At 47.1% G+C, this 20,051-nt stretch overlaps 1 protein-coding gene across 1 annotated transcript; it reads right to left on the bottom strand.

The window, feature by feature from the left end:
- Positions 1 to 757: 757 nt before the first annotated feature.
- On the bottom strand, positions 758 to 10,761 carry SERPINB13 (serpin family B member 13). The gene is made up of 7 exons (XM_052660541.1): positions 10,597 to 10,761; positions 9,372 to 9,428; positions 6,793 to 6,921; positions 6,249 to 6,366; positions 4,590 to 4,732; positions 3,989 to 4,144; positions 758 to 1,138 (listed from the first exon to the last, which is right to left on the bottom strand). The coding sequence occupies exons 1-7, from the start codon at positions 10,759 to 10,761 to the stop codon at positions 758 to 760; spliced, it is 1,149 nt and encodes a 382-aa protein (XP_052516501.1).
- Between the last annotated feature and the right edge of the window lie 9,290 nt (positions 10,762 to 20,051).

Raw genomic sequence — 20,051 nt, 5'->3', positions numbered from 1 at the left:
ACAGCTGACTCAGAAGCAGAGCAAAGAACCTTGGAGGATGATGCAAGTGTTCTGTATTCTGGGTGTGATAGTGTTTTCATGTGCACATTTATCAAAATTTGTCAAGTTCTAGGCTTAAAATGGTGTGTTTTATGAGCACATTTATTTCACAATATCAAAATGCTCATGAAATTGACAAGGAATAATCCACTGTTGGAGCTGAGGACGAACATACGGGAATCCTCTCTGCCTGGCAGATTGTTTTATTTTGTTTGGCGTTTTGAGTTTTAATTTATGTTTTGCTAACGTGTTTCTCTATTCTCTTTCCTAGGTTCAGTTTGCCGCACTATATGCTAAGAAATAAAAAAGCCACACATGAACTGAATATAAGTTTTTGTTTTCTTTTACTCCGGTATTATAATCTACCAAAATATTAGAACTGGTGGGCGTCTCAAAACCCCTAGTCCACAGTCTTCACCAAAGAGACTGCTCCTCTCCATTAGTGCACAAAAGTACAAGGCGTTGATTTCCTACAGGAAGACAGTGGAAGGTCATTAAGGAGCCTTGATTTGACCTGCTATCTGCACATCACAAACAAAACATTTCCGTTTCAGGAAAAATTGTAAATATATACACTATTGCAGTCATTAATCATTGATTTTGATGGTAAGACTGGAATTCAAGTAAAACAATTTTTTAAAGAGCGGGTATTTCCATAAGCCTGTGAACACCCCGGCACCGGTGGTGGTGGTTGCTTTACGCCAAGGCAGAGACTGTACTAAGGAGAAGAAAATCGGCCAAAGAAAAGGACGCTGTCGGACTCGTTGTGCCTGATGAAGAACAGGAAAGGGTGATTGCAGTGAAAACGTTCGCAGTCCTGGGCCGGCGTGACGGCGAAGCCCACAGCGGTGGCGGCCGCAGCCTCCGTGCCCGCCTCGGTCAGCTCCAGCACCGACCTGTGCAGCAGCCTCTGGGAGCGCAGCCCGGCACCCTCGGGGCTCCCCGAGAGGCCGGCAGCGCGCAGCCCCGCGGAGGTGGCTTCCAGGTCGTAAGTGCCCGCCACCCGGAACCGGGGCAAGTGCAAGTCCACGGCCCTCTCTTCCATACGCCCCACGCTAGTCCACTCTATTAACTTCTCAGGAGTTATTTTATCTATAATCTGTTAAGGAAAAAAAGAGGGAAGAACGGCTTGATCATCAGTGCAAATTCAAAACAGTGCAATACTAATTATTAATATTAGCTTTAGTAACAAGTGAGACCGAAATTTTATTTCACTCAACTGCTATTTATATATATATACATATATATACACCAGCCACTTGTCTTATATTTCTATATTTAAATTATCTGTCTGTATGAAAACTATCGCATGTAAATAAATTTTTAAAGTCATTTCTTATTCTATCAATTTAATATCTATTATTTCATTTTTTACTATTCCCCTTTAATCTTTGTCTACATATGTATTATATAATTTATATGCTATCTTATATAATGAGTATTATATAGTTTATAGATTACTATATTATAAAGAACATTTATAAAATTATAATGAATGTAATTTATATTACTATATATTTATATAGTTGCAACTACGTTGAATATCTACTCTTCTTGTTATAAAGTGAATATATTTTCACAGCGCTGCATATCTCTAAGTAGCTTCAAACTGATAGATATTTCCATCAAGCTGATAAACTCCACCTAACACTCGTTCTTCATTCATTTTGCTTTACTGTCTGAGCCCCCAGGGAAGCCCTTCACTCGTTTTACCATCATCTAGATACGTATCAAGTGGACGCCGATAGATACTGTGGGTGCGGTGTCTATTAATAATAAAATTATGATTATTATTATATAAATTTCAAGCCAAGCATCCTAGTGTCTGACTCTTTGCAACCCCGTGGACTCTGCCTGCCAAGCTCTTCTGGCCATGGACTTCTCCAGACAGCAATACTGGAGTCGCTTTCCATTCCCTTCTCCAGGGGATCTTTCCTACCCAGCGATGGAACCTGGGTCTCCTGTATTGCAGGCGGATTCTTTACCAGCTGAGCCACCATGTATTTAACGAAGATGTTGCTGATTTGGCTCAGAAAGTAAATTTTATTCTTGAATTATTTCCCTACAGTAATTCCCACAACTGGAGCTTTTGAGTCAGATTATGAATACTTTTAAAGCTTGCAGATAAGTGCTCGTTAGAACAGTAAGCAGTGTGTCAATCTCATAAAGCTTGCATCCATCCTGTCATTTTGCTTTCCCAACATATTTGCCAACATATAATGCTGCTAATGGAAAAGGCAATGGCACCCTGCTCCAGTACTCTTGCCTGGAAAATCCCATGGACAGGGGAGTCTGGTGGGCTGCAGTCCATGGGGTCTCAAAGAGTCAGACACAACTGAGCGACTTCTCTTTCACTTTTCACTTTCATGCGTTGGAGAAGGAAATGGCAACCCACTCCAGTATTCTTGCCTGGAGAATCCCAGGGACGGGGGAGCCTGGCGGGCTGCCGTCTATGGGGTCACACAGAGTCGGACACGACTGAAGCGACTTAGCAGCAGCAGCAATGCTGCTAAACACATTTCACAGAAGCAGAATAGCATCTAGTATCTTAATAATACAGCACCCATCAATTTATTGAGCACTTTCCAAGAACTGGAAGCATTAAAGGCATTCTAGGCAAGTGTTTTTCATGTCCTACATCCATTCTGGACGTCCCTAGTGGCTCAGACAGTAAAGCGTCTGCCTGCAATGTGGGAGACCCACGTTCACTCCCTGGGTCGGGAAGATCTCCTGGAGAAGGAAATGGCAACCCACTCCAGCACTCTTGCCTGGAAAATCCCATGGATGGAGGAACCTGGTAGGCTATAGTCCACAGGGTCGCAAAGAGTCGGACACGACTGAGTAACTTCACTTTTCAGATCCATTCTAGGGTTAGGGTTAGGGTTAGGGTTAGTCCAGGATGTATATGTATATGTATGTGTGTATATATATATTTTAATCATTACAACACACACATTAAGAGCTATGGAACTCATTTTATAAATGAGAAAATATTGAGGTTCAAAGAAATTATGAAACTTCAAAGGGTAGAAAGCTACTAAGTAGAAGAACAGGGATTTAAAACAACCTTCCTGTTCTCCAAAATACAGGCTACTCACCACATCAATATTTTGACTACAAAGTAGCTCTAGTTTAAGTGTTAGTCACTCAGTTGTGTTTGACTTTTTTTGACCCCATGGACTATAGCTTGCCAGGCTCCTGTGTCCATGGGATTTTCCAGGCAACAATCCTGGAGCAGGTTGCCATTCCCTTTTCCAGGGGACTGTCCCACCCCAGGAATCAAACCCAGGTTTCCTGCAGTACAGGCAGATTCTTTACTGTCTGAGCAACCAGTGGGCAGGACTACATCAAGGGATTTATGATTAAGGGTCCTATGGACTTTTATTATGAGTCGAGGTAGGTTTATTTGGAGTTAAAAAAAAACACACTGGTGAGTGATGCCGATTATGGGGAGGCTATGGTACGTGGGGCACAAGGTGTATTGGAAATCTCTGTACCTGCCTCTAAGTTTTGCTGTAAACATAAAATTGCCCTAAAAAAGTCTTTTTAAAAATGAAATGTCTGAAAAAGGAACTCAGGAAGTCCAATAGCCTGTGAATAGAATTCAAAATTGCTGTCTATGTGCATAGGTGGTTTTCTTCCCTGGGAAAGAGGGCCCACAGAGATCAACCACTTCGGAGAATGGTGGGTGATCTTTAGAACTCCTGTATGACCTCAGACGTTCATGTTATCTCATCCCCAAATATTTTAGTGTTGGTTCTTCTCGATAAACCTGGCACCATTTAACGCTCCTCTTTAGATACCCATCTTTACCTGCTGCAGAGACAGAAATATTTTCTATTTCACCAGCTCCAGATGAGAGCCCTAACTCCAGACTCACCCAGAAACAAGCTCTGAGACAGAGAGCCTCGGGAGATGAAGGCAGAACAAGGAAGAGGCAAGGCTTTACCTTCTCCAGACCGTCGATGTCATTGGGCAGCAGCAAGAACATGCTGAGGTCATGGTTTCGATACGGAAGGCCCAGAATTTTGGCTGGCACGTCCTCCAGGGTCTTGAAGCTAAAGGACTGGCGCTGTGTCATCATCACCACAGACTTGCTCGTGCTCTGCAATGAGTCAGCAGAGCTCGAGGTGTCAAGGGGCGGAAGGCCACCAAGGGGGCTCCCCAAAGTAATTGGCTCAACCTAAGACCATGCTAAAGAACAGAGCCTAGGAATCAGCATTATATATATATATATATATATATATCTCACACTGTTGTTGTTTAGTGGCTCAGTTGTGTCTGACTCTTTGTGACCCTTTGGACTGTAGCCTGCCAGGCTCCTCTGTCCATCAGATTTTTCAGGCAAGAATACTGGAATGGGTTGTCATTTCCTCCTCCAGGGGATCTTCCTGATCCAGGGATCGAACCTGTGTCTCCTACATTAGCAGGCAGATTCTTTACCACTGAACCACCTGGGAAGTCATATACCATGTACATTTGCTCAAATATGACTTCAGATTCTACATTTTATCTGTAAGCATATCACACAAATTAATTAAAGAACATACCTTATTCAGCCAAAATTCCTCCTCCTTGGTATTTTCTTTCTTAAACTCCCTGTCCCATTGCCCTTTAAAATAAATTACGTTCACTACCACCAGCTTGATGGAGCTGCTTAAAGAGCCGTCTGGAAGCAGGTCCTTGATTTTTTCTGCAAATGAACAGCAACAAGAACAAAATGGGTCCATCTTCAAAATTACAAGTGCTACACATGTCAGATACAATGAACATGGACTTGACCGATCGTTCAAACCTCAGCCAGGTCAGCACCTGAAGGCTTAGCTGACAAAGAGTTCGCTGGCAGAAATCATAGGAGGTTCTCACTTTGCCCATCGCCAATTTATCCCACAGGATAAACTGAGGTGTGAGGGCTAAGAGCTCAGGCTCTGGAGTCAGATTGCCTCTGCTGGCATCCAGCTTTGCCTCTCATCAGCTGAGGGGTCCTGGGTAAGTTACTTAAGCTCTCTGAGCCTCAGTTTCCACACCTGTAAAACACGAATAAAACCTGCCTCACAGAGCTGCTGAAAGGAGTCAATGATTCCCTGTGTAGAGAAACACTTAGAATATTATCCAGCTCATAATAAGTACTCGGAGTTAGCTATTATTATTTTTAACCCATTCATTATAGCTACCTGAGGTTTAGAGATCTCTTATTTTATTGCAAAGGAGCTGATGTTTTATCTCTGGGTTCAGCCCATTCCACTGAAGTTCTGAAGACTACTGCCTTCAACCAACCCGTTGACAGGCCCTCTTTTATCCCCCTTTTAAAAATTTCATTTCCTTTGAACTGAGTATGAAGAAAAACTACAATCTAAAATAACAGATGTCTCTCTGATAACTGGAATTTTTGTCTTTTTTAATGTATTCTCCCTGGTCAGGGAGCTCGGTCCCACAGATTGCAGCTAAGAGGTTGCGTGCTGCAGTTAAAGACCTCGCGTGCCTCCACTGAAGATTCCACAGCCAAAACTAAGACCTGGTACAGCCAAATCCATAAATAAATCTTTTTTAAAAATGTATTCTGAAATACTAACACTAAAGTATCAGCACTGCTCTGCAAAATCTTAACATTGCTCTCTGCTACTTCCTGCGACTTTGGCTGGCACCGGGGCGTGAGGCGGGGCGGAGGAGGCGGGGCTTCGTCGAGTCCCTGCTGCGGACGAGGCTCAAGGCTGCAGCCATCCGTGCAGGAGGCCCAGCCGCAAGGGGCCAGGCGCGTCTTTATTGAGCTGATGCTTCTCACTGACCCAGAGAAAGGAGCCCTCTGACATTTTTACTTATGGACCCAGACTCAGAAAGAAAGGTGCTCACGTAAAAGTCAAATATGACCTCACGACAGACATAAGCCAGGTATCAGGAGCCCCAAAGTCACTGCGATCCCCAGCTATGCGCAAATAATTCTCCACTACCTGTCTCCACGAAATCGGCTTCCTGTGGTCCTCTGCCCAATCCCCTTGGCTCTCTCCACATCTGCTGAGGCCATTCCACTGTCGGCAGTGGGTTCCCCCACCCCTTGGCTCCAGTCCTGCCCCTCCAACCTGAAATACCCATCTCAGGTCCCCGCCCAAAGCTTGTGCACCCTTATACCCTATGCAGCGTCCAGCACAGGGCTTCACTCACAGCAGGTACTCAGAAGTGTTTTTATGATGAACGACTCATCCATACACTACCATTTGTTTGGCTTTCAACCCAGGAATTAATCTTCTTTCGACTTTCATCGGCTGCATTTACAAAATCAACAGGTTCCAGAGAAGCATGGTAATGTTTTTCAACATAATCTAAGTATTTCTTTAGGAGAAACAGGGAAGGAATAGAAATAGCTTTAAAATTCACTTTATCCATTGCTATCATTTCTAAATAAGTTTATCTGCACATGAAGATGACTAACATCGTAAGAAGAGATCTTTTTAGGGCCTGGGTGAATCGCTTTGAGTACTTCCATGCGTATTTTTGTGCAGGTTCAATAGGGTTAAGGCAAAAATCAGATTGTCAAGATGAAAAAGAAGCTCCCAAAAGGTCTGGGTATCTGGAGAACAGGTCGGGAGGTGGGTGGGGTGGAGGGTGAGAGGGAGAGGTGGGAGGGATACCCCCAGTGATGTGGGCTGAGTCAGGCGCTCAAATTAGGCAGCTTGCCTCAAAGATCCCAGTCTTAACAGAGTCATTTGGCCATTCCTAAGTACCGCTCACAGATGTTGCGAACTCAGCAAAACTCACTTGAAGGAAGAGGTATGTCTTTTCTCCAAACAGCCGGTTGGCTATTTTCAGTTCATAACCATCGCTGGGCTTGCTTATCTCACTCAAAACCCTTTGGAGCTGGCGATGGATCTCTTCTGTCGCCTCCAACTTCAAAGTCAAAGCAAAGACTCAGTGAGTCATCTCAGCAACAGTAAACCCGGAGTCACCACCCTCCCCGCAACCGGAAGACACGGCAGCCTGGGGGGTCGTCCATGAGCTCGGTGTAGGTTCTGGACGCCGTTCTTTCCCCACTGGAAACACCAGTTAACGACAACACAAGAAACCCAGGAACCAGCTCGGAGATTCCTGTAGCGCGGAGAAGCATGAACCCAGGAGGAGACTGCATCAAAGCCCAGCGGGACAATTCATGACGGTCACACACCAGTTTCTCCCCGCCACACCTCATGGTGTGATTGGGGGAAAACTCTCAACCCCAACTCCCTGAGGAGAGAAGCGTGTGGAGTGTGTGTCCAACACTCTGACTTTTCAGAGGCTGCCTGAGGGACTGGTTTGTGTCTTGCCTGAATCTAAGCATCAAGAGGAACAGGCACCAGGTTGGTCCCTGAGCACAAAGGCCATCAACACACACCCTAGTCTGCAGCACTACAAACAGACACCAGGGGGCGCTCCTGAGTAGAAACTAGCAAAGCAGTGCGGTCATCACTGCGCTTCCGCGGTGGCTCCGCGGTAAAGCACAGGCCTGCCGGCGCAAGACACAAGAGAGACTCGGTTGGATCCCTGGGTCAGGAAGATCCCCTGGAGGAGGGCATGGCAATCCACTCCAGTATTCTTGCCTGGAGAATCGCACGGACAGAATGCCATATGTGAAAAGCCCACTCAATGGTGGAAGATTGAAAGCTCTTCACCTAGGAGCAGGCATCTGCCACCCAAGGTGAGCCTTTTTCTAGCTTGCAAAGACTCTGCTGGGACCATGCTTGGGAGAGGAAGTGCCTGAAATCAGCTGTGAGCGCTGATAGACTGACTGCACAACGGAGCAGCTGTTGGACCCGACTTTGCTGTACATACTCCGCAAGGAAGCCTGACTCCTCGTGTATGAACCCAGCCACGCAGACAGCCTGGCCATGTGGGATCGTGAAACGAATGGCTCACACCGTTGCGGGACTTGAGCCACAATCTATGAGGGCGGGAAAAGGGCTGTGAGAGCGGTCCTGGCAGACGCGGCCTCCCAGGGAGCTCTGCTCGTCTCTGGATGCCAGCCCTGACCCGCGGACTCTTTCCCGTGTTTGCACAGACTGTCCCGTGAGTGAGGAATACTACAGCCCTAGAGCTGGAAGAATCCCGGGAACGGGGGCGCCTTGCTGGCTGCCGTCTCTGGTTCGCACAGAGTCGGACACGACGGAAGCGACTCAGCAGCAGCAGCAGAGCTGGAAGAGACCTCAGGAAGTCGTGGGTCCTGGCCTAAGAGTTTCCAATAAAACATCAACAGAGTAGGAAAAGGTCCTTAAAATGAGAACAGAATGTGATAAAAGTGTTAGTCACTGAGTTGTGTCTGACTCTGTGACCCCATGGACTGTAGCCCGCCAGGCTCCTCTGTCCATGGAATTCTCCAGGCAGGAATACTGAAGTGGGTTGCCAGTTCCTTCTCCAGGGGATCTTCCTGATCCAGAGATCAAACCTGGGTCTCCTGCACTGCAGGCAGATTCTTTACCATCTGAGCCACCAGGGAAGTCTGTAGTGACAGTATCACCCACTACTGCCGCAGCGCCATGGGGTGAGCCGCCAGGTGTCCTGGTTGCTCCACTAGACACTTTACAGAGGCTTAAAGGTGAGCAACTTCGCAAACTAGCACACCTGTTAAGTGATGAAGCCAGGATTTGACCTTAACTCCAAAATGGGCTGCCCAGGTGGCGCTAATGGGAGAGAGCTCGCCTGCCAAAGCAGGAGACACGGGGAACACAGGTTAGATCCCTGGGTCGGGAAGATCCTCTGGAGAAGGAAACGGCAACCCACTCCAGTATTCTTGCCTGGAAAATTCCATGGACGGAGGAGCCTGGTGGGCTACAGTCCACAGGGTCACGAAGAGTCGGACACGACTGAAGTGACTCAGCACACGCACGTGCCAACTCCAAACACACTCCCTCTGCCACAGGGACTCGCAGTCTATTCACCTTTATGGGCATGTATCCTAGCGGTTAGTGAGCACTAAAGCTGAGGCCTCCTCTTAACACTAGGGTTTACTATTGTATGACACTCCATATGCCACATTGTTTGGCTGCCGTTGTTATTATTGCTTAACAATAAGAATCGCATCTTCTACCCGCTTCCCCAGGGCTCCCACATCTGCCAAGTCATCGCTGGACGCTATAAGACAGGTCCTGCTGTTCGCTGTTTAGTCGCTGAGTCACTGTTTTGCGACCCCACAGACTGTAGCCCGCCAGGCTCCTCTGTCCATGGGATTCCCCAGGCAAGAATACTGGAGCGGGTTGCCAGTTCCTTCTCCAGGGGATCTTCCCGACCCAGAGATTAAGCCCACGTCTCCTGCCTTGGCAGGTGGCTTCTTTACCAGTGAGCCACCAGGGAAGCCCATGTCGCCCCACCTCTTTTTCTTCAGCTTTGATTCTTGAGCTTTCTGTGTCTTTTTCAAAGAAAGGCACCTAGGAAGAAAAAAAAGTACCATGTCAGTGGTGAGAGCAGAGAAAAGCCCACAGGGGCCCAGTCAGGGTAAACTGCATGTCGGTTAGACAGGCCTCCGAGGCACACAGGGAACAGTGCCGTCCCTGCAAGATCACGGAAAGTTCTGGGCTACGCGCTGATCTCACCTCTGCTGGTCAGTCCCTTCACTCGCCCCTCCCTGACGCGTCATTCACACCATGTGGAGACCGTGTCATTTCCCCCAGGAGGCTCTGTCCTTCTTGCTCTGCCTTTAATTATGCACTTAATGGCTTTCCCACTTCATGGCAAACAGATGAGGAAACAGTGGCTGACTTTGTTTTAGGGGGCTCCAAAATTACTGCAGATGGCAACTGCAGCCATGAAATTAAAAGACGCTTGATCCTTGGAAGAAAAGGAGCAAGCTATGACAAACCTAGACAGCGTATTAAATAGCAGAGACACTACTTTGCCAGCAAAGGTCTGTCTAGTCAAAGCTATGGTTTTTCCTGTGGTCATGTGTGGATGTGAGAGTTGGACTATAAAGAAAGCTGAGCACCGAAGAATTGATGCTTTGAACTGTGGCATTGGAGAAGACTCTTGAGAGTCCCTTGAACTGCAAAGAGATTCAACCAGTCCATTCCTAAAGGAAATCTGTCCTGAATATTCATTGGAAGGACTGATGCTGAAGCTGAAACTCCAATACTTTAGTCACCTGATGCAAAGAACTGACTCATTGGAAAAGACCCTGATGCTGGGAAAGATTGAAGGCAAGAGGAGAAGGGGACGACAGAGGGTGGGATGGTTGGATGGCATCACTGACTTGATGGATGTGAGTTTGAGTAAGCTCTGGGAGTTGGTGGTGGACAGGGAAGCCTGGCGTGCTGCAGTCCATGGGGTTGCAAAGAGTTGGACAGGACTGAGTGACTGAACTGAACTGAATTGCTTTGGACAAAGACACTCACCCAAAGGAATCTCAAGCATTTAGGTGCAGAAGACGTGATGGTATTGGAAGAGGGGAAAGGACTTTGCTGATAGACCTGAAATCGCCCCGTTCAGATAGATGCTGTCTTTTCTTGGCCCCGGATAAAGGGAGGCAGGTTTTCGAGGTATTGCCAGAGTGCTGCCCCAGAGACAAGCCTGCGGCTGGAAAGCCAGGGAAGCCCGCGCTACCTCCTGCTCCTGGGTGGCGGCGGCTCCTCGGGTCACCGGGGGCAGCATTCCAATGGTGGTTGAGATGCCCGCAGGGGAAAACAAGACGTTGCCCTCATCTGTTTTACTCAGGTCTTTGAAAAGATCCAACCCAAACCGAGCGCTTGCTGGGAGCAGCGAGTCCATGATGATTCCCGCAGGACCTGGAGCAACAGCAACCAGAACCTGGCCGGCCCCGCGCGCTCAGCCGCAGGGCTTCGTGTCGGGCCGCCCCCTCCCGCTTCTCTTCGGGCGCTGAGCCAGGGCGTAGGGAGTTTCACCCTCGCAGCGAAAGGTCACTTCCCAGCCCTGCTCTTGACGGGACGTGAATCGCAAGGCGTCACCGCACGCTCTGGGTTCCCGTGTCCCAGGGAGCAGGGTGAACCCCCTAGAGGCTCTGCTCTCTCTCCTTCTGTCGGAACTGCCCGCACCGGCACCGCCTGCCCGCCGCCCCTCCCGGCCTGGCTCAGCCTGGCCTCCCATGTCGGGCGTGTCCCGCTGCCTGAGAACAAGGCCAGGGGCTGTTCTGTAGGAAGGGTTGCCCTCAAGTCCAAGCAGAGTTCTCGGATCCAGCCTCAACAAGAGCAAAGTGGCCTTCTCTGACACTGTTTTCTCAGTTGCTTCAAGTCCAGCACAAAGTGACCTGATACACGAGAGCTCCTAAACCCCAGTCCCTAGCTGCATGCAAGCCTGACCCCAGGCTGAACGCTCCTTAAAGGGCAGTGACAGATGTCTGGTCATGGATCAGTAACTGGGGGCAAAAGAGCTTTTTTTATATAGCTTTCTATATTGTTTCAAGCTTATGCAGTGAGTTCATATTACTTTTGTTCATCTCACAGAAGTTAAAGAGCAATTAACATTTACCAAAAATAACTAGAACATGTTTTGTATTTTCTTCTTCACCAGCTGAATCTGCCTGCAATACAGAAGACCCGGGTTCGATCCCTGGATTGGGACGGTCCCCTGGTGAAGGACATGGCTACCCAGTCCAGTATTCTTTTCTGGAGAATTCCATGGACAGAGGAGCCTGGCCGGCTACAGTCTGTAGGGTCGAAAAGAGTCAGACACGACTGAGTGGCTAAAGCTTTCACTTTCACCAGACAAATTACAACTAGTTAATAAAGAAAAATCTTAAAACAAAAATGAGATTAAAGCCAATCAAAAGCATACTCTGAGGGATTTTTGCTCTCAACGGCTCATCCTTGCAAAGGCATTACATCTGCTGTTTAAACTTCCATTTTAATCCCATGTTTCCTTGCAAGGATTTCTTGCAGGTTCACTCAAAAATAAAATGAATTAACTTACTGTCAGACAAGATAACATTGTCACCGCTGGGTAAACACTGAATTAAACAAAACCACCCCAAGGCAAGTTAGGTACTTGGGATTAGTACAGGAAAAGCACTTCTTTCAAACTAACAGACTTGGGGGCCCTCATAACACAGGAATCTTAAGGTGGTGCAGAAGGAACTTACCTGGTTTCTGGAAAGACAGAGGCGACAGGGCAAGGAACCAGGAAGCATGTGCTAAACGAGCAGGTGAAGTCTTCAATTTATAGCTCTCTCTGCCTCTCCCTAGTCATCAGGGCTCGCATTTCCTGTGAAACAAGCTTTGGTTTCTCAATGGCTATTTCCCTAATAAAATTAGCACGCAAGTGTTACAACAAAACCACAGATTGAATTTTCTGTTCTTTTCTTCGTGATCACCAAGTTCTGCACTTGAAGTTGTCAGCAACTGTGTTGTGAGCAATACACACCTGGACATAGAGGAACAGAGTTCCAACTCTCACTTCTCCAGAGGCTCTCTGACATTCTTTTAGGGGCCCAAGCATAAGGAGATCTAAATTAGCCAGATGACAACATGAGACTGAAAGCAGGAATACACCCCGGGATGAAAGGGACTGGAATGACCAAGAGAAATGAATTACGTCCCATGCTGGGGGTGGGGGCAGACAGCGATAAGAGGTCTTCCTCCCTAATGATATAGGGGACCCTCTGAAAAGAACCATTCAGACCACCGGTTTTCCACTCTGGATGCACAGCAAAATCCCCTGGGAAACTTAAAAAAGCAAATCTACGGCCAGGTGACCCCGGCCCCACCCCCACCTGCCTCCACCCCCACCTGCCTCCACCCCCACCTGCCCCCACCCCCCACAACCAGACAACTGAGTCAGCATCCTTAAGGCAGGAACAGGAGTCAGAATTTTAATCACCTCAGGCGATCCTGGTGTGCAGCCAAGGTCAGGAAGCGCTGGTTTACAGCCTGGGTAAACGTCTGAGTGAGACCATACTTCCTAACCACAGACGCACAGGGCGCTGTCCTGACAAGACCAGCCTCCGCAGTAAAGTTAACTTCGCAGTTGCATGACTTGGGGTTACCAAATGCAGAAAAAGAAGAAAAGTATGAAAGCTAACTTCCTAGAAAAGAGAAAAGGTACTGAGAAAAACTGGAGAGGCAACACCCACACCACTCCTGTTCTCAAGGATTCTGCCCATTCATTATGAAATGTCTCATTTTAATTCATTTACCGAACATTTGTTGAGAGTTTACTATGTACCAGACACTGGTTGTTGTTGTCTTAGTCACTAAATCGTGTCCAACTGTTTTGCAACGCCATAGACTGTAGCCTGCCAGGCTCCTCTGTCCGGGATTTCCCAGGCAAGGATACTGGAGTGGGTTGCCATTTCCTTCTCCAGGGGTCTTTGAGATCTAGGGATCGAACCCAAGTCTCCTGCATTTCCTGCATTAGCTGGCAGATTCTTTACCGCTAGGCCACCAGACGCTGGAATAAGTGCCAATAATTCATGAACATCCAACAAGCTCACTGATTTCAGGAAAACAATACTATTTTTGAAAACGCATTAGGAAATTACACCTCCGAATTCCAGCCTTTCCTGCCACCCCTAGGGTATTCCTACTGGCTCTGCTGGGTCTTTAGGTGATTCTCATCGGTAAAGTGTGTGAGGATTTGTCACCGTTGCCAAGCAGCGAATCCTGGAAGGCCATCTCAGCTCTTCCCTCTCACCTACTGTCTAAAGAAGCAGCTTAGTGAAGCAGCTGCTAAGACCATGGATAACATACGTACGTACCAATCTCAATATTCACAATTTGCTCAATGCAACCAAATAAAGGAAAACACTAAAAAATAAAATAAAATGATTATTTTTATTTTAATAAATAAAATAGCAAAGATCTTTGAGCTGGCCATAGTGCTCTATGTTTTAATATGTCCACCAGTTGATATCTCCTAGTCCCTTTCTCTGTGACCCTGGACTCTCGGTTCTAGTTCCCACTTAACTCCATAAGCCCTCTGCTTTCTTCTAAAGCATTTTTTCTACCACCTCACTTTTACAGGAAAACCTGGCTTTCCCCCGAAGACCACCGCAGACCACAAAGTCTTCACCTGGGGACAACCACTCTCATCTTGCAATCAGGAGGTGAGGTCTCCATTCCTTGCCTCTCTGTTTACTTCTGCTTCTCCCAAGCCTTTCTTCCTTCAGTCACCTTCAGGGTTTCCTTTAGAGATGGCCCCCATCCTTTCCCCCTCCAGAAGCCCCCTTGGTCCTTGTCACATGTCTTCCTCTCCCCCTGCCAGTCGCCACCCCTCTCTGTGTCTCCACGTGCGTGTCAGTGACCTCCCTGCCCCCGGCCCTCACCTTCCCTCTGGCTTGTAGCTCATGCGCAGGGTCACGCTTTGGATGCTGCCATCTGCAGGAACTGTTCCTGCCGTCAGCTGCTGGCCTCTGCTGTCCCTCCCTTTGGCTGTGTGTATGCATGCTCAGTACCTTCAGTTGTGTCCGACTCTGCGATCCCATGGTAATCCATGGGATTATCCTGGCAAAAATACTAGAGTGGGTTGGCATGACCTCCAGAGGATCTTCTGGACCCAGGGATCAAACCCAGGTCTCCTGCAGATCCCTTTTGCAAGTGGATTCTTTACCGCTGGGCCACCAGGGAAGCCCTCCTCTCTTTGCATAGACCTCATTACTGCTTTCCCTAACCCTAATTGTCGATGTCATCACGAGCTCCAATCCCATTTTTCTGTCAGTTTCTTCCTTCCTGTATCAAAACGATCCTAAAGGTAGGAAATGGGTGGGTGGTTAGGAAACAGGAGACTGCTTTCTGTGCTCAGGAGTGAGGAGAGGAAAGAGCTAGGCCCCAAACCGGGGCACTAGTGGTTTCCCCATCCCCACCCCAAGTTTTGGCACAGCTTCCCATGTCTGTCACTGATACTGCCTGTAAGGTTCTCATCCTTCATTAAAAGGCATGGATGCCCCAGGGCCCCAGTCGGGCTGACCCCCTTCCCCGCCACCACCGCCACCCCCCCCCCCCCCCCCGCCCCACCACCCCTGCCGCCCACTTGCTGTTCTGCCTGAGGCTTCATAGTCAGCCTTTGTCAGTCAAATGATTTCCAGCTCATTGGGAGCCACCTGCCTGGGAAGCCAGGCAGCAGCCTGCCCCCAGCCAAGCCACACCTCAGGTGTGACTCACCTGCAGAAGGGTAAAGGACAGATGGGTCCCTTGCATCAGAATGAGGCCAGTTTTCTAGTGGAGCGTGTCCTCCAGAGCCCCCATAGGGCCACAGAAGCCGGCCTCCACTTGAGGCCTCAGGGTGGTTGACTTGCCCCTTGCCCTGCCCTGTGTCTCTCTGAGGATCACTCCCCTCACCTCCACCCCGCAAAGGACCTGAACAAGCATCTCTGTCTTTGGTTTCTGCCTGTAGGACAGCTCACCTGAGACAAGCGTGTTTTAATTATCTAGCCAAGCCCTTTCACTGTTTTTGCTTCCCCCAAATTCCTTGGCAAATCTTATATATAGTCTCCTTTAGATAAACTCTGTATCAGTTTATCAAGGTCTGTGAAGAACCCCCGGGGGGCTTCTCAGAACCAGCACATTAATGGAGCGAACGTTGGCGTCTTCACACATTGAGTGGGAATCACACTCATAACTACATGTTCTTCAGTGGAGTCAATACACAGAAAGAAATGGAGAGAGACGAAAAAACAGCATTCTATTTGTGATCAGACAGAAAACAAGTGTGTCTGCTATCACTGCTTCCATTCAAAACTGAACCAAATCATACGATACCACTTATATGTGAAATCTTAAAAAAAAAAAAAAAGTACAAATTAGCTTATTTACAAAACAGAAAAAGAGTCACAGATGTAGAAAACAAACTTATGGTCACCAAGGAGGGAAAGGGGTGCAGGGGAAGGATGAACTGGGAGGTTGGGGCTGACATATGTACATCATTATTAATATATAAAAAAATCACCAACAGAGCAGACTCCTCCTGGAGATGGTGAGAGACAGAGGAACCTAGTCTGGGGCAGTCCATGGGGTCCCAAAGAGTAGAACTTGACTTGGCAATTGGACAAGAACACAACATAAATATGTGTGTGTGTGTGTGTGTGTGTGTGTGTGTGTGTGTGTGTATACAGTCTAATCAGGACCTAGTGTATCACACACGGAAATCTACTCAGTACTCTGCAATGACCTATATGGGAAAAGAGAATTACAAAGAGCGGATAGACCTGTGTGTGCAAGTGACACACTTTGCTGTGCAGCAGAAACTAACACAGAATGTGAATCGACTACACTACAATGAAAATCAATTTTAAAACCTGAAACTTTAAGCACTAACAATTGATAGATTAAATCGTTAGAGTCTCAAGACTCAAAGTGGAAACACAGAATAATCATTTACAAAGGAACCCACACATACATTGTAAGAATTGAAAAGTGAGCTGAGCAAATTGCTGAATGTGAGGTCAATATTTTTAAAAAATCAAATATTTTAATATACTAGCAACATACAGTTAGAAATTGAAAATTTCTTAAATGTACAATTTAAAAGATTATCAAAAAAGCATCTCATATTTATTAAAACTGAAAAATGTGCAAACCTATAAACAGAAAAATATCAAACATAATATAGAAACATTAAGAAGATTTAAGCAAATGGTGGGAAATATTTTGTGGTTTGGAAGACTCAATACTTAAAAATTTCAATTCTCCCAAAATTGATAATTATAATTTCAATCAAAATCCCAAGAGGTTTCGTTTTTCAAAAAATTAACCAGTCAATTCCAAATTTATATGGAATAGCAGAGCACCAAGAATAGCCCAAATGCTCTTGAAGGAGAAGAATGTAAGACCTGTTCTATTGGAGGGCAAGACTTGTCATTAAACACTTAAATGTGGTTTTGGCAAATGATAGGCCAGAACAGAGGAGGGCATGGCAACCCACTCCAATATTCCTGCCTGGAGAGATTTCAGTGGACAGGAGCCTGGTATTAGAAAAGACCCTGATGCTGGGAAAGACTGAGGGCAGGAGGAGTAGGGGTGACAGAGGATGAGATGGTTGGATGGCATCACCGACTCCATGGACATGAGTTTAAGCAAGTTCCAGGAGATGGCGCAGACAGGGGAGCCTGAAGGGCTGTAGTCCATGAAGTCGAGAAGAGTCAGACATGGCTTAGCAACTGAGCAACAAGAGCAACAATGTTTTTAAGGTTTATCTATGTACTTTTGAGGGTGCTGGGTCCTCACTGCTGCTCCTGGGCTTTGGGGCCACGTCTAGCTTCTTGACCCATCTAGTTTTGGTCATGTCTAGTTTTGGCCCGTCTAGTTCTGGGCTCGTCTAGTTTTGACTTGTCTAGTTCTGGGCTCGTCTAGTTTTGACTCGTCTAGTTCCTGGGCTCATCTAGTTCCTGGGCTTGTTTAGTTTTCACAGCGGAAGCTACTCTGTAGTTGCAGTGTGGGCTTCTCATTGCAGGAGACACAGGTTCGATCCCTGGATCAGGAAGATTCCCTGGAGAAGGAAATGGCAACCCACTGCACTATTCTTACCTGGGAAATCCCGTGGGCAGAGGAGCCTGGCAGGCTACAGTCCGTGGGGTCACAAAGAGTCAAACACAACGGAGCGACTAACACACACATTATATTTTCAGCTCCCTGCTGCTAAGTCACTTCAGTCGTGTCCGACTCTGTGTGACCCCATGGACGGCAGCCCACCAGGCTCCCCCGTCCCTGGGATTCTCCAGGCAAGAACGCTGGAGTGGGTGCCATTGCCTTCTCCTTTAGCTCCCTAGTAGTCTTCTTCTATTTTTTTCCATTCTTTCACTTCTTATCACAGCTGACTTCAGCTCCAATTCCATAAACGTGAAGCCTCCTTAAATCTGAGTCTTCAGGCCAAACACTGTCTACACCCCGCTTCTGGCTCTTGCCATAAGTAATGTTCTGAAGTCTCATGGCGTGATGTATCCCGTCCTTATTTGGCACTACTTTTTTCTATAACCCTGTAGGTTTCTCCCATGTATTCAGCCTTGGACATGGGCTGGTTTATCCAGAACCTCTGTCAATTGACAAAACCTGTGTGGATTTCCATCAGCCCCACTGTCGTGCATCTGGTTGCTTCTTAAATCCTTTTTGCCATTTGTAGTTAGAACATTGTTTGATGCACTAATATGGATATCATTATTTATAAGCAAAATTGTGCATTAGATTATGAGAATTTTTAAATTAAATATTAAATATGGAGAATATACTGGTAAGAGGTGTGCAAATATGGGGATAAATTTTGTGGAGCTTTCATTGAGTAAGAAGAAAAGAATAAGACATTAGATTCGGAAAAGCAAGAATACAACATTAGCAAAGAAACAACAACTATGAAGCTGGCATTCAACCTTGGAGCAAAGAAATCCAGGAGGCGACCGCTCCGCCTCCTTTCCCCGGCACCCCTTACCGGACCTGCGGCACAGGTTCACCACAAGGTAGTCTTATTAAAGGCCACATGTGCAAAAGAAGCAAACAGCCATCGGGGACGAAGCACTGCAAGTTCCGGCTCGCCCCAGTTTACGGGAAAACTGAGGAGCAATTCCAGGCAGAAATTGGTAAGGAAATGTATGCAGTCAAAGAGAACTTGAGTTGCAACAAATTAGAACAAACAGAGCCTATGAAGTCGAGAGCGCCAGAGGCCCTGCCAGTTACTGCGCGGTCACGGGTCTCCTACCAGAACACTGAGAGCCGACGCGAATGAATACATTGCTGACGATGTTGTCTCGTGTGTCGGCCTGCAGCCTTGTGGACGGAGGAGACCTTGGACCAGAAGTGCTGATCCCACCCCCGACTCGCCAGCCCTGGCTAGCTCTCCACCCCCACAGCAGCCCACCAACCGGCGGGCCCTCACTGTCTCTAGCTGCCATACTGAAGGGTCGCTCTTGCTGGCTTGAGAGTAGAAAACAGAGTCAGAGGGCCTCTAATTTTGAGCTTCATTGCCCGGGTCCCAGGGGTTCCATCTACTGTGGTTCTGCGGTTCTGTCTCCTCTCGGATGGCCTGACTCTGGCACGCAAAGCAGGGAGGTACCCTACAACCCAAGAGCATCCCCACCAGGGCTCATTCTGTGTTTGCTCCCCGGAAGGACTTCACTCGCAATGACTAAGCTGCCTAGACTGGGAAGCCCGCTGCCTGTCCTCACCTTCCTCTGAGTCAGACTTGGGGAGTTTCATCCAGTCTTTCAGGGGTTTCAGAAAGAATACAGACTCATTTTAACTTTTTATTTTGTATTGGGGTACAGCAGATTAACAATGTTGTGATGGTCTCAGGTGAAAAGCAGAGGGACCCAGCCGTACATATAAGAGTATCCCTTCTCCCCCAAACCCCCTCCCACCCAGGCTGCCGCGTGACACTGAGCAGAGCTCCCTGTGTTCTGCTATAGGTCCTTGCCAGTGGCCCACCTGTGCAGAGCAGCGTGTGCACGTCCATCCCACACAGACACCGCCTGGGAGACAGCAGCAACACGAAGTAGAGAGACGGGTGCCTTAGTTTAGACTGGCCGCTATCTTGTATTTCAGAACTCAGGGGATGGCAGTTGTGGGAAGAAAATAAGGCAGGTTGACACACAGGCGCCTCACCTGGTCCCCTCTCAACCATGCCTTTCCACCCGGCCACATCAACTTGCAATCAGCAGAGGTGTCTCCTTATTCTGATGATCCACTGGCCATCATTCTTAGATTTTAGAATTACTGTGAGTTCTCATCTTTTTTTATATGTCTTTATATGTACTTAGGGTGGAAAGCTGGGAAAAGAATTATTACTGGCACAAGATGTATTATTCCTAAATAACTGAAAAGAATTATTAGCTTTATAGGGTATGTATTATTGCATTTTTGGATGAAGAGCTTGAAAGTATTTATGTCACTAAAAAAAGTCAGTTGGTAACACATTATACATATTTTATGACAAAAATGTTTTATTCACGAGGAAACATTTTGATCAATGAAAGGTCAGTAGAGATGGCGTTTACTGACTTCAGACAGATTTAAGAATCACACTCTTCTCTTTATTGTAAATAGATTTATTTTCCCTTCGTGATTAAAATTCTGAAAAATCCCAATGCAAATGAGAAAATATGCATAGCAAGGAAAAGAATAAGA

Source organism: Budorcas taxicolor, chromosome 22, assembly GCF_023091745.1.
Source record: "Budorcas taxicolor isolate Tak-1 chromosome 22, Takin1.1, whole genome shotgun sequence".
Taxonomy (NCBI): Eukaryota; Metazoa; Chordata; class Mammalia; order Artiodactyla; family Bovidae; genus Budorcas; species Budorcas taxicolor.
Note: the sequence above shows the minus strand (reverse complement) of the source record. Positions and strands in the feature narration are given on the sequence as shown.